General features: G+C 39.2%; 1 protein-coding gene across 1 annotated transcript in view; it reads right to left on the bottom strand.

The window, feature by feature from the left end:
* LOC103390720 (LIM and calponin homology domains-containing protein 1) overlaps positions 1–14,176 on the bottom strand; it is a 68,853-nt gene that overhangs the window by 24,037 nt on the left and 30,640 nt on the right. The window contains exons 4-7 of the mRNA XM_025063349.1: positions 10,183–10,289; positions 7,280–7,310; positions 3,375–3,485; positions 1,954–2,152 (exon numbers count right to left, since the gene is read on the bottom strand). Coding sequence (XP_024919117.1) covers positions 1,954–2,152; positions 3,375–3,485; positions 7,280–7,310; positions 10,183–10,289 — 448 coding nt within the window. The remainder of the gene's footprint in view (positions 1–1,953; positions 2,153–3,374; positions 3,486–7,279; positions 7,311–10,182; positions 10,290–14,176) is intronic.

Raw genomic sequence — 14,176 nt, 5'->3', positions numbered from 1 at the left:
AAAATGCAGATGTTCAGACTGAAAACATTTTTAGCCTCCAGTTACAGTCCAAAGAAACAAGGTATTGCTCGGTAGTGTAGCTAAAAAAAGACCTTTTACAAGGCATCTTCGTCGCCTTTTTAAAATAAAATGAATAAGCAGCGTGCACAGGCACAAAGGCATTAACAGTTGTCAAGTATCTAAGCCTAAAATCATTAAAATTAGTGCAGGTAGAAATTCATCATTTTTTTTGGTAGAAGAGGTTGACATGTATATTTCTAGTTTGGTTATGGTCCAAAATACATATTACAACGCTTCAGATACTGCAGTGTTAAATATGCCTTTATGGATTACTTTGTTAGCTTGCCTGCTAACAGCACAAACAAAGGTCAACAATGGACACTAATGTCAACAAGCAGGACTATGGTAAAACAAACCAAGATACAGTATGTACTACAGGATTGTAAAAACACTTTCTTTCGTCCTTTTTTTGTCAGGGAATAAAGTAACAGTTGCTGCAGAGAGCCATCAGTGACGTGATCCAGCCTGTTCTTTCAAACAGAGGAAATCAACCTGCACATTAAAAAGGCGGAGGACGTCAGACTTCACCAAACCAGCACCATAAGCACAGAGTGACTCATTTATCAAAACACTTTCCTTCTACACAATTATCCCAAATAAAAGAACTTTGCCAATATTGAATTTCTACCAGACTGATTTTTTTCTTCCCTAATTGGAGTGAGCTCACAGGTCTGAACAGTGAAAAGGTTTCGAGTAACAGCCCACCGCAGTGAAAACCTGCCGGAGCTCAGTGACTGTGTAAGGTCATAAATGGATCCTCTTGTTAGAAAAGCTCCCTGTGGTGGACTGATAACAGAACCGTCGTCCTGTTCTTCTCAGTGTTGGGGGAGACACTGAGAGTGATGTAGACTGGCACTAGGGGTGGGGGGGCATGACCCCCCCCCCCCAACACTGTACATAAGTAATAGGTAATTTTCCATTTTATGACATGTTTGTGTGCTAAACCTAATGGTGCGTTCAAGTTGTACACCAAAGTCAGAATTTCCGAGCTCTGACAACACAGCCCATAAGCTATAAGTACTTAAGCACTTACTTGGGCATTTTGGATAATTGTATGAGTTATTTTTAAGCACATCAAGCACACGTCAATACAAATGAATAATTCTGGCAGGTACTATTATACTTATAGCTACGCCTTCATGACCTCATCTCTTAACCTGTCATCAATGCCAACAAAAAAAAAAAAGAGGCTCAGGATTGCCGTCCTTGACGTTACCTTGACTGACCCTCTGTCAGTCTGACAGGGTCGTGGATTGAGATGCTCAATGAACAAAGACAAAGACATTTCAGGTTCCAAGAACAACGTTACATCAAGGGACTGCTGTTTGTGTTTCATCATTGTTGACAGAGAAATGTCAGATAATAACAAAAACCCTCTCTTTATCTTCTCTGCTTTGATTCACTCTACGAGGATGGAGAGGTTTGTCTCCATGTCACTCAAATTTATCTTTCTCAGTCTGATCATCAAACTTAGTAGTTGTAAATAAAAGTTTTAAGACTCATATTATTTCTGAAAAGACAGTTAAAATATCTACATGCTGGTAAAGAACTTGTCCAACCATGAAAAACATGCCAAAAATGTCTAAAAGCTAAAAGCAAATGTGAACAAATGAACAATAGCTAAAATCTTAACTTGAAACCTACCCACAAATAATCAGTCAAAACATCTGTAACTACTGGGTGTCTGACAAAAAGAGAGGGAGGAAAGGCTTAAATACGGCAGCCAGAGAAGGACAACATTCTCCATGCATCATAGTACAGTATCTGACCCAAAACAACAGGCTGTATTCACAAACACCTGTCCTCAGGAGAGAAGGCAGGGACTTAGATGACAATGGATGGATTCATGTCCTGTCAAACCATGAAATGCCATAAAATAACAGCGTTTCTTACCATCGCTGCTGCCGCGGGCAACCAGGACGTCTGGCGACGGCGTTTGTCGTGATCGTGATCCGAAGGAGTCCAGACTGTCGAAGGAATCCTCGCGGCCGTGGTGTGGAGGAGAGAGAGAGTCGCTACGTTCTGAGTCCCAGCAGTCGATGTAGCCGCTGTCACGGATGCTGCGTTTAGGGCTCTCTGCCTCCTCGACCTCCTAAACATTTATACACACACAGCGGATTAAGAAAAAAAAAATCAAACCCAAAGGTTTGAAAGCATGACCTTACAGTGATCAAAGATGTGTTTTACTTGTCATCCTCTGCCCCGGCCCATCTTTTCTTCCGCCTACATCCCTCTTCATCCCTCTCTCCTCACCTTACTGACCCCCCTCCCTTTATCTGTCTGCAGCTCTAACAAGTCTTGGCAGCTAATGGGATGTGGAAAGGCCTTTCCTGCCCACCAAAAAGATTTCCTGTTGTTGACCTCACTGGTGCGTGCTACACAACTCCGAAAAGGCTTTGTTATTCTCTCAAGTAGGATCAACTGCTGTGTAATTAATGTGATTCATCTCCTGGCTCTGACATTACACCTTGTACCAGTGATGTAATGGAACAATGTCACGAGATTCAGTGGTCGGTTTGGTGGAAGGTGTTAATTCAGATATATGTCCAGTTTAAAAAAATAAAAATAAAAATATGAAGAAGAACAACAGAGCATCACAAATAGCTAAAGGTTAGCAAAGGGGCTAAATATAGATGAAGTAAACAAAGACAAAGCAAAACACCTAAAGGTTTGCTAAATCACAACAGTTAGTATTGGGTCAGAAAAAAAATTACTGTAGCATAAGTATAACAACGCTAAAAGCTATCTGAGATGATGACTTAGCATAGAAAGCCTTCAAAGCCCTGGACATTTAGTATAGTAGCATTAATGGTATTTTGATGTCAAGGAAACTTGGTCTTTGTTTTGGTCAGCTGCAGCCTTTATGTGTATGTGTGTGTGTGTGTGTGTGTGTGTGTGAGTGAGTGTGTGTGAGAGTGGACATCTGGGGAAGTGATTGTGCGGGGTTGGCTGTAATTCCCAAGTTTTAGAACAGCAGAGGGATGTCGCATGGTGGAATAAATTGCACGGGAGTGACATCATAGCCCTGATCTCCACGTGTGTGTTGTTGTGTGTCAGTGTAGGGACCGGTCCATAGGGACTACATTTTTTCTGCTCCTCTGGCTCTGGAGGAGATGGAAGGAGGTCAAAAGGAATAAAAAAGGAGCCTGGAATATTAGGTGTCATCACTGGAGCTTAGATGGAGGCTGTTATTTACAGACTCATACCTTTTTCAATCCAGTCACACAGGGTTTAAAATGTTGAGACTTTCTCAGATTTAATTGTTTGGTAACTGTGATCAATAGTGTAGCTTTAGCAAATTATTCCGATCAAACCTTTCGCATCTGTGACAGCAGGCCCTCGAACTCTTTCAGGTCCAGCGTTGGCCCGTTGTAGGAAGTACAGCTGTTGGCAGCACGACCCAACCAGTAGATAGTGATTAAAACCTGTAGAGACAAAACATTTAAATCAGATTTTGTGAAGACATTTCTACTCACAAAATATTTCAACTCTTCTGATGATTTTAAGGTCAACATATGAGGATATTAAAAGTTAAGCTATTGAATACATACAAATGTAAATTACAGAATATCTAAATGTTAGCCAGAAATGAAAAGAAAATACAAAAAGAAAAAGATAAAAGTAAACTAAAATCAGCACAGGTTAGAGCAACCAAACCAAAAAGAGAAGAGAACCAAAACAATGTGTCAAGCTAAATAAAAAGCTACTGAATATAAATCAAAATGATAAATCAAAAGTTCTTTAATTAATTACACCATTCACTTTAAAGATAATTTAATATAATATAATAAAAATTTAAATAGTAAAAATTAACCCAAAACAATCTTGTTTTTCATCTTTTTTTCATGCTAACTCCATCATCCTGCACAAACATGACAAGACTGGATCATTGTTCTGACCCTGAATGCAGCCACTGACACCTTCACTGCTGATGCCAATCAACCAAAGAGACCAAAGCGATTCATACGTCTGGCCCAGCAATCCTGTAAACTCAGTATCTGAAAAAGTTTGTCTTTCATCTTTTCATGCAGCCTGAATAAAACATAATCGTAAAACGTAGAAACTGCTTGCAGCTACAGTTTGATCACACAGAGCAGCACCTTCTGGCACATGTCGGCCAAGTGCCTGCAGCTATATTTACAGTGTCCATGTCAACCCGGGCTCTGCAGGGATTGCTTTGATAAGAAAGCTCAGCATGGACTAATGTGTTTATTTCAGACTCACTGTCACTGCAAACATCCTCTGTGGCTTAAACACACTTGGACAGAGAGCAAAGCAAAAAGCCAACAGTTTAGAGGAACACCAGGAGATGAAAAGGATTTTTTCAGTTTCATTAAGTATGTTGAGAGCCGTGTTTGCACAGCACAGATGAACAAAGGAACCGACGATGTCTCTTTTTCTAAAAAACAAATTTGATCATTTTTTTATTTGTGTGCTATGACATGCCAGGGACTCAATAACATTTGGCGATTTAGTGAAACCAAACACAAGCTAAAGATTTAACAAAATAAAAGCCAAAAGTTGAAGATGTTATGTATGTCAAATATATTGCAAAAATAGCTAAAGTTAGATTGAAAACTAATGCATATTAGAATGAACTACTCAGCTAAATGTCTTTTTTTTTAAATGTATTAGTAAATTCTTGCAAAATGTTGGCAAAAAAAAAAAAAAACACAATACAAAGGTTGACCAAGGTTAGTCTATAAATAGTTCTGTGTTTCCCAAAAAGATCTTCACACATAGGTCTAAGGATGTCAACAGTACTAAAATAAGTCACATTGTATATTTTTACATTGAATAATTACACTTGTAAATGGCTAGAAATTCAAAAGTCATAGTTAAACAGCTAACAGATGTGTCCTGTTAATGCATCTAGTATAAGAAGGTCAATGTAGAGTACAGTGTCACAGCAATTCTACTGCAACAAACACTACTAAAACAAAAGCACTCTACTATTAAAAACACTACAAACACCAATCTGAACTCACTGTCTGTACAATTCACACTGAGGCAAAGACTCTTGCTTTTTTGCCACCATCACAATGAGGAGATCCGTGCCAGTTCTCTCTAAAAGTGGGTCAGCACCAGACATGTTTCTGTTCTTTACTCTCATGCTGTAAATAATCACTATTGATTCCTAATGTTCAGCTTCAACAGTAATTTAGACACATGACATGACACACAACTTGACATGCATAAACGTATGCAATTATGATGACAAAATTAAAAGACAGCATAATTAGAGTGAAAAAATAGTGTCAATGTGTGGAACTGATTGGACTAAAGTCTGACATTGACGCACAGTGTCACCCTAGCCCTGCCATGTCAATGTCAGCAGCTGGGACTCCAACACATGTGGAAAGACCTGTCAAAGAGGTTCCAGAGGTTGAGTAACAACAATCATGTCTTTGTTTAAAGTTCAAACACACTCCAGTCACAAAAAAGGACCAAAACACATGCAGCATCTTCTCCCTGCCCACTTTACAGCACCTGTCACAGTCTGCAGCCCTGCACCGCTTCATGCAGATACACACTCCACTGACTGCATGGACAAAATAATCAGTCATCTCAGGAAAACACTCACACGCCGTTGTTACGATCCTATCTTTACTAAACACCTTTTTCTACCCCATCAGCAAAAATTCCCACGCTGCAGTTTCTTCACCTCTCAAAAATGTGACGTTCACAGCGAAGTCAGCTGTTACTAATCCTACTATGCCTCAGCCTGAGTCGGCAGGATACATCCACGGCATTAGCAGGAACGGCAGCCGGAGCAGCAGGAGTAGCGACTGGGTGTTGCTTCTTCTGCACGCGATTAATGAAAAAAAGCTGGTGGCTGTGAGTGTGAGTGCTGTGAGTCCCTGTGTGGAGTCAGCTGAAAGAGCTACAGCAGCCTGGGCCAGTTCTGCAGCCTGACACAGAAATGTGTGTGGTGCACAGCAGCAGCAGCAGCAGCATCACTGAGAGAGGAGGCGGAGAGAGAGAGGGAGAGAGAGTGTGTGTGTTTGAGAGGAGATACTGCAGAGGAGGGAGGGCCGGAATGACATGTTTTATTTCTTAAAGAACCATTGTTTCATTCACTAAGTCCTGCATTTAAAACCAGTTCCGTTATTTTAGAAAGAAACTGGACTTCAGCTCATTAAAACAGTTGTTTTTAGGGGACACAGAAGTTCCACAAGGTTCTATATTTGGACCTATATTATTCAGCACCAAGCATAAAAACGTCTCAATATTTAAAGTTAGTCTCTTAAAGAGAGCATTGGGTTAAGGCTGACTAAAATAAACCAAAGATCTCCACTTGCCACATTGCCACAGGCCTAGACCGCTGGAGGGATCTCCCATGTTGTTCTATGCACACCTACTTTTTTTCGAAATACATTTTTACTTGTTTTACTTACAAGTTTTCAAACTTTTTTCTTCCACTTTTAAATTAGTCTGCACATAAAAACAAATAAAACTTCAGTAGCAAAAATCAGTAGAAAAATTAAAAATATCTGGCATTATTATCCAAAGCTATGGAAAATGGCTCCTTGGTGACTGTCAAAGCCAGGCCCCAGAACTACAGACCCAACAGGAAGTCTGGAAGTTTGCCCAGCACTTTAACATCTGCTACTACATGATTCATCAAACGGACTTTGAATCAGACGGTCTCAACCTGAGACGCTGGTAATCAAAACTTAATAACTGAGTTTGAAATAATTACATCTCCTCTCCTCGTATTTGTCATAACACCACTTCCAAGGTGAGTCAGAACACTTCCAAATATCTGTCACTGGAAGTTCTCCAAATGTAAACGATCTGTTGAGGTGATTTGCAAACATAAAAGGTACACTGTGGAGTATCTGCATGTAGTTTCTAGTGTCAGGGAAAGTACAATGTTATGGATTCCTCTTGAATTCCAAAATACCCAGAAGGCCTAACTCCAGCTTTGAACGATAGGATAAAAGAGAAGAGTCTTAATATTTTATTTGAGCAGAGTTGGCTGAATCACTGCAGACGTATTAAATGATATTCTGTCTGTGTTATGCATTAAAGAACTCAGAGATGTCGTTGGAAGAGCAAAAACATCAGAGCAGTAACAGTGAGGACGAGAAAAGATGAAATAAGACACGAAAACCACGGAGGAAAAGAAGCACCGGACCATAATGACAGCTTCCATACAAACATACATTTAGCACAAAAACAAATTAACACACTGTTATCCAGAAGCTTCACTTACATTCTTGAGTTTTCGGCTGCAGTCACTTCCCCTGGAGAAGGAAAAACATGCTTTAATTACAAATGTTTTTATCAAGTTAAGAAATGACACAGTTGCACATGTACATGTTATTTATATGAACGTAGCAAAAATAGAATAAAACAATGTAATTTGTTACAAATCTGTCTCTTCAGAGCTGCCGTCATGCCACAGTATTTACTGAACAGGGACAGCGTCTGACTCAGCTCTGCTCAGAAAGTCCAACCTCAAAGTGATCTGTGGGAAAAGTGCAGGGCAACAAAGCCGCTGCAGTGGCCACTCAATGAAGAGATGTGGAGCGTGTGGTTCACCGCTCTGAGATATAAATGGGAAATGGAGTGAAGAAAAGCCAAACAGTGACCCTGCACGTGAAAACACAACACATGAACATACACTATAAAAAAAGAAGAGAAAAGCAGAAAAGAAATTGAAGGAATACAAGACAGAAAGTGTCTTGTGCAGAAATAGAGTGCAGAAATATGACCACTTACAGTAAAGTTTTTATGAACTATTTATGAACTAAAATTTAGCCAGTTTTTAGTTAACTTTTGTGACTAAGCTAGTCTTTAGCTCCTTTGTTTATCGTCTATATCATTTCCGTTTTGACCGTTTTGTCTTCCATTTCAAGTTATATTTGAAATACTCCTGTTTCATGTTTAAAACCACCTACTGGGTGGTAGGTATGTTTTTGATTAAATAAAAAAAGGAAAAATACAGGCAGGGGGCAGAGTTCTAACATCCATTTCAGTGCCTTATAAACACTACTTAAGAGTCAGTTTCTAAAGTTTCCCATAGTACGTGGAAAAATAAGAAAAACCAAAGCACAGCACCTCTCAAGAATTTTCTCTTTTTGCTGTTTTGGTTTCACTTCGAGTTTGTATAAATGTAAACATGACATGACGCTAACGCCACAGCTGCCTCAGCCTGAGGGCTTGAAAAAATTCCGACTCACTCAACGAACTGGTGAAAACTAAATTGCATTGGTTTTTCCATGTCAGCTGTGACATGAGAAAAGAAAGGAATGTTAAAAAAGTGGAGGAAGAGGAGGAGAGAAGCAGAGAGCAAGTAGCTGGAGGGAACAGTGAACCTCATCCTCCAACACCTCCTCCTCATCATCCACTCTTTGTCGTTGCCTAAGTAAACACCAAGTCAGGTAGATTTTCTTTTGCTTTGAGGATGAACCTGAAGGGCAAACCCTACAGATTCCATGAGATATTACATCATATTTAGGGGCATTTTTTAAAGAACTCAGCAATGTCAGTTTCAAGGCCTCACATGTCTAGAACCCCCCAAAGAAAAACAACATCATGATCAATGTACAGCTTATACATGACTCCATTAAATTAGATAGGAGTGCTAACTAATAGTGACATATATTTATATTTGCAAAGTTAATTGCCAGTCAATTTATAATTTAGACCAGATCAACTGCTTGTTCAGTCTAAATGTTACAATGTGTGAATGTTATTTCAGTATAAAATCCTATCATTTAAATATTAAAAAAATATATATTGTTCTTCTTTTTTAGTTATTCACACTCTACTGAAGATCCACTGCAGCAGGATGTCTGTCAGGCCGTCCCATGTACTCTTCAACAACCTGTCTGTCATCACAAATATCTGTCAAATGCTGTTCCCCACACCTGTTCAGAGGAACACCGAGGAAGGAAAGAACCTGAACTGTTTCCTGTCATGAGTTTAAACAACAGAGAACTTCTGTTTCAGGGTTACATAATACCTGGAAATAACTCTCAGCCTCTTGGCAAATGACAGCATGAGCTGCTACGAGACGACACATATTTTACTGATTCCTGATAATTGAGAAAAATTCGCAAGTAAGTGGACAATGAACTTCTCACACTGTCTTGACAACCACACCTGTCACCAGTTAACTTGTCTACAGAGGAAACACTTAGGATTTTATGTCTTTAATCTCACTTTTTTTTTTTTTGCTTCGTACAACTTGAGAGGCTGCTCCAAGCTGAAAGTTGTTCTATTACTTTTGTTCAAATAAAAAACTATGCTACACACAATTGTAAATGAATGTTCAACTAAATTTCCAATGTTTTTTTTGCTTTTTTATTATTATTTATTACACATTTTGAGACAGTGTTGCAACTTATCCAAAAAAGGGAAAAAATTTAAGGCCTTGATTTTTCTATAATTTTATAGGTTTCTGTGTAGATAGTAGTACACTGATGAGTACTACTGGCTTAATACTACAGTTATGGTTTTAATTCACTGTGATTTTATTTATTTATTTATTTGTTTATATATATACTCTTAGGTGAACAAGGCAGTAGTTGTTGAATGTGCACACAAACTACATAATCAGACACACACACACACACACACACACCCTGCAGGGCTTTCAATCAGCTCATTGTTCTGACAGTCAGTCAGGCAGCCTGGGCTTCAGTCCTGTCATTTCTCAGTCTCTCACGTCTCTAATAGGACCTTCTTACCACAGCCGTGGGGCAAAGATCAGCAGGTATCAGAATAACGTGTCACACACAAGACCACAAGTCTGGATCACACAGTCATCCATACAGCATAGGTACAGATGAAACACCCAGTCCACAGTCTTGGACTGGGTGATTCAGCGCTCCTTGTTGTGTTTGAACACAGACCGGTTGTGTTCAACAGATATGGCTCTGTTTGTCACTGACACAGACTCAGACAAGCTGCCACTGACTCCGGTGGACCTGTTTGTGTTGGCAGTGAACTTGTCGATTGTCTGATGCACAGACTGACAGATGCACAAAGAAACTCAGGACCAGAGACAGAATTGACAATCAGTCCGTGACGCCTCAGTTTGACTGTGTGAAAATATGTACTTATTAAACATTGTACATATTATGTTGAAGTACACTGAGCAGCATTTACCTGACGGTGGGGCGTGTTGAAGTATCCTGTAGGTCTCCTGGATCGAACAGCTGAGAACCTTTTAGTCCCAACTCCTCACAGCCACGAAGAAACACAGTGAGATTGTCCTGCACAGGAAACACACACACACACACACACACACACACAGACTTAATCCTCTGCAAGTTATATTTATATGTTCTGTGAAAAGTACATTTTTAGTTCACAATATATTGGGTGACATTCGTACACCAAAGTACTGCAGGACGATAACTATAACACAGTTGTTGTTCGTAAAAACACATATAAAACAAATAGACACGGCTAGTCAGAAATCCAGGTTAAAATACCTGCTTGGCAGAAATGCGACACCACCAGGTTTTTGTGTCCACCTCAGCCTTGTTCAGTCTTTCGACTTTTTCTCAACTTTCACTTTTTCTTCTTATTTTTCCATCATAGTTTTCCCCCTCAGGTCTTGTTTATCCCTGAAGATTCACCTGCTCCTTCTCAGTCTCCTCCTCCTCCTCCTCTTCTTCTTTTTCTGTCTTTGCTCTTCAGTCTCTGTCCATCAGCCTGACTTCCAACTGCCTCCTCACTTCTCAGCTCTCTGACAAACTCTTTGTTGGCTGCAACCTGACCTGAGTTTCCTCCCTTATTCCCAGGTTCTCTCTCCCTCTTTCACTCTCTCTCCTACTCGCCCTCGCTCTTTATCTCTCTCTCTCTCTGACTTTTTGTTTGTGTCCCTCGACTGTTCTGAGCCAGATTCCCTCACCTCCTCTCCCGCCCCCACCTATTCTGGGTGTCACCGTTTCCTCTCCACCCTGATTGTCCCATGCATGCACAGTATCTTCGCAGAGACCGAAACACCAACACAATACAACACTAATATTCAAATACAGGTGACGCAAAATCAGAACAAAGGCACTTTTAGGTGATTAAGTTAAACATTATTACAATTGAATGTAAATTAAGACACAAATAGTTGAAAAAAATTCTGCATTGATATCATTTTTTTTTTTTGAAGAAACACAAACACTCAAACACACTGTGACCAAGTGTTTCTCACAGTCCTTCACAATTTCTTGCTAAACGCCTCCACAAAACCCACCCTTCAGATTCCTGTGTTTTCAGGACAGCAACATCTCTGCACTTCCGTTCGAGCAGCTCCACCAACCAGGCCATCCATCCATCCACCCACACACACACCCACACACACACACACACAGTGAATATGTGGTCATTTCTTGTTAAAGGACACAGTAATCTCCTGACACTTACACTCCGGGGAGGACACACCTACAGCACAATTAAAACGATCTCGCATGCACACACGTACGCAGGCAAGTGTGCATGCACACTCACAAACACACGCACAGATTGCGCAACGCAAATGACCAAGGTCATGTTTGACTGAATAAAAGGTTTCAGCCCATTTATATGCAAACACAACAGCTGGACTGTTACTCATACCACCAAAAATACTCTTTCACTTTCTGGTCTTCTTACTGTCATATTCAAATATATCAACACTTTAAGTTTAAATTAAAAGGTAAAAACAAAGTTCAGATACGTGTCAGTTCCCTGGTTTTCCAAGTATAAGGAGACAGTCATACGAGACTGTTATTTTGCTTTTTGCAAGCAAACAAAAATACTTGTCATTATTCCATCACAGCTTTGCTTGGTGACATAATGTCTCGGTGTCTGCACAGAGAAGCCGTTACTGCTCACTCAACGCATCTGTTTTGATGCAAAACCTCTGCAGAGAAAGAACTAGAAGCAGAGAGGAGGTAATTACTGATCTGACATCATAATACTGCTTGGAGTAATTCAGATGTGTATTTCAGTGATACATATGAAACGGTTGATTTGTGAATAACACAGTTTCAGCACATCATCACAGGCCAATATTTATGTACATCAAGAACACTGAGCTTTAGATTTAGATTTATTCACTACTTTTATAAGAGTTAACAGAATAACACAAAATATTGTGTGACTGCAGGCGTGTTAGTTTGCCGCAGGAAGCTGGGCGTCTACTCCACAGACATGATTGACAGCTGAATGTGTTTTGAGAAGGATAGTGAGCTAAAGTGGGAGGTTGACATTAACAGAAGGTCGATGTTCAGAAAAATGTAAATAATAAATCAATAAATAAAACAAAACAAAAAAATCATAGAAAATGAATATAGGGCTGAGGAGAGAGAAATAAAATATACAACCAAAAACATGCAACATGTGTAAATGTTGGGGGAAGAGTAAAATATGTAAATAGATATTATAATACAATAACAATCAAATATAGACTACTGCTCACATTCAGGGATTTCCTGTCAAACATTACATTTCATTTTCCTCCCATACATTTTTTAGAATCCTCCCAGCCTTAGTTTAGTCTTAGGCAGAAGAGGTTGGTCATTTTCCGTATGATCAAATCTAAAATGTTTAAACACATCTTAACTAAAGTAGTGATTTTTTTCTACATTTGTGTCAAAAAAACAAAAACAAAACAATAAATAAAAACCACAAATGCCTGCTAACATTAACTTGATGTTTTAAAACACCTTTTTTTTAAATTACTGCCATTCACCGTCCAGGTCTCATTACCAGTGCGTCTGTTCACACACTGTAAAAAATCAGCCAACCAGTGGAACCAGAAGTAGCTCAGCAATGACCGACCTGTTCTTGACAACAAGTCACTCAGCACCACGCGCACAGACTGAGCTGCCAAAGAGCTGAGGTAGCCGCTATAATTACTAAATGTTACAAACTCCACAGAGACTCATTTTCCCATTAGCCCCCAAACAGGAAGAGGAAGGGGGGCCGGGGGGTAAGCTATGTTTTATTATGATGGGTCAGATAACAGCGGTGGCCTTTGTTTATCTGACTCTCACCTCTCGTAGTCAGTGGTCAGTTTTTTCTTCGAATCGACTTTCGACGATTACATAAACGTGGTCTCTACGGGACATTGATTTTACCCTCAATAAGACGGAGTCACCAAATGGTTTGTGTCCACTTGTTGCTATATCTACACTTTATGTTAGTGCGCTTCTCTTTTATACTTCACTTTAATCAGTCCTAAGTGTTTGTGGCAAAGCACATGATGTGAAACGAAACAATGTCTCACAGAAAAAAGACCCTTCTATAAACAGTAATGCTGGGACAGAGCTACGGAGACGTATAATTTGTATAATTTACTTTTTATTTGGTTTTTATAGCATATACTCTCCTGACAAAACTTCTTCGCATCATGAGTAACCTGGTCTTGCGACTAATAAGCAGAGCTAGAATTGTATCTTGGATCTTATCAATAGACTAGTTTATACATCTATTTGTACGGGTGTAGGAACAAAGATAAATAAATAAATAAATAAATTGCTGCTATCAAAAAAATGTTAATATATCGAATCTTTTCTTTTTTAAATATACTATTTTTTAAAAACAGATTATTACAGATTAAGCTTTTGGTCACTTTTACGCTGATGATATAGTTTAGTTCATTATTAAAAGTAGTACATTACTTGAAGTTGAAAATAAGAAAATTATGATAATTTTCACTTAATAAAAGTAAATGTAAAGAATGGACAAAAAAATACATTTTAAAAGAAATGTGGCAGGAACACGCGGCAGGATCAAATCTTTTTGTTTTTACATTCACAACTGGAGGAAGTAGCCTTGCACTCTAGCAGTTCTTGGACGTCGGATCGCTGGACCATCGCTTGTTATTCTAGCTCTGATTGTATTGTTGATAAATGTCAGTTAAGAATGTAGCAGTTCAATTTTCTGCCACTTGTTAAAGTGTTAGAAATGCCCTGCTGGCAGTCGTTAGTGACGCCAGGAGACATTTCAGCTAAAAGACTTCCTTGTCTCTTTGTCACTCTGTGGTCCATTAGCAGCCGCTTCCCTGGCACTTCTATTTTATAAGAACAACATCGTTTTTATGTTCTTCAGAGAATGTCTAATATCTTCGATAAAATTCATTATTAAGATTAATTATTTAATTGATTTTCAAGGCCAA

This window comes from Cynoglossus semilaevis, chromosome 15 (assembly GCF_000523025.1).
Source record: "Cynoglossus semilaevis isolate Cse_v1.0 chromosome 15, Cse_v1.0, whole genome shotgun sequence".
Taxonomy (NCBI): Eukaryota; Metazoa; Chordata; class Actinopteri; order Pleuronectiformes; family Cynoglossidae; genus Cynoglossus; species Cynoglossus semilaevis.
Note: the sequence above shows the minus strand (reverse complement) of the source record. Positions and strands in the feature narration are given on the sequence as shown.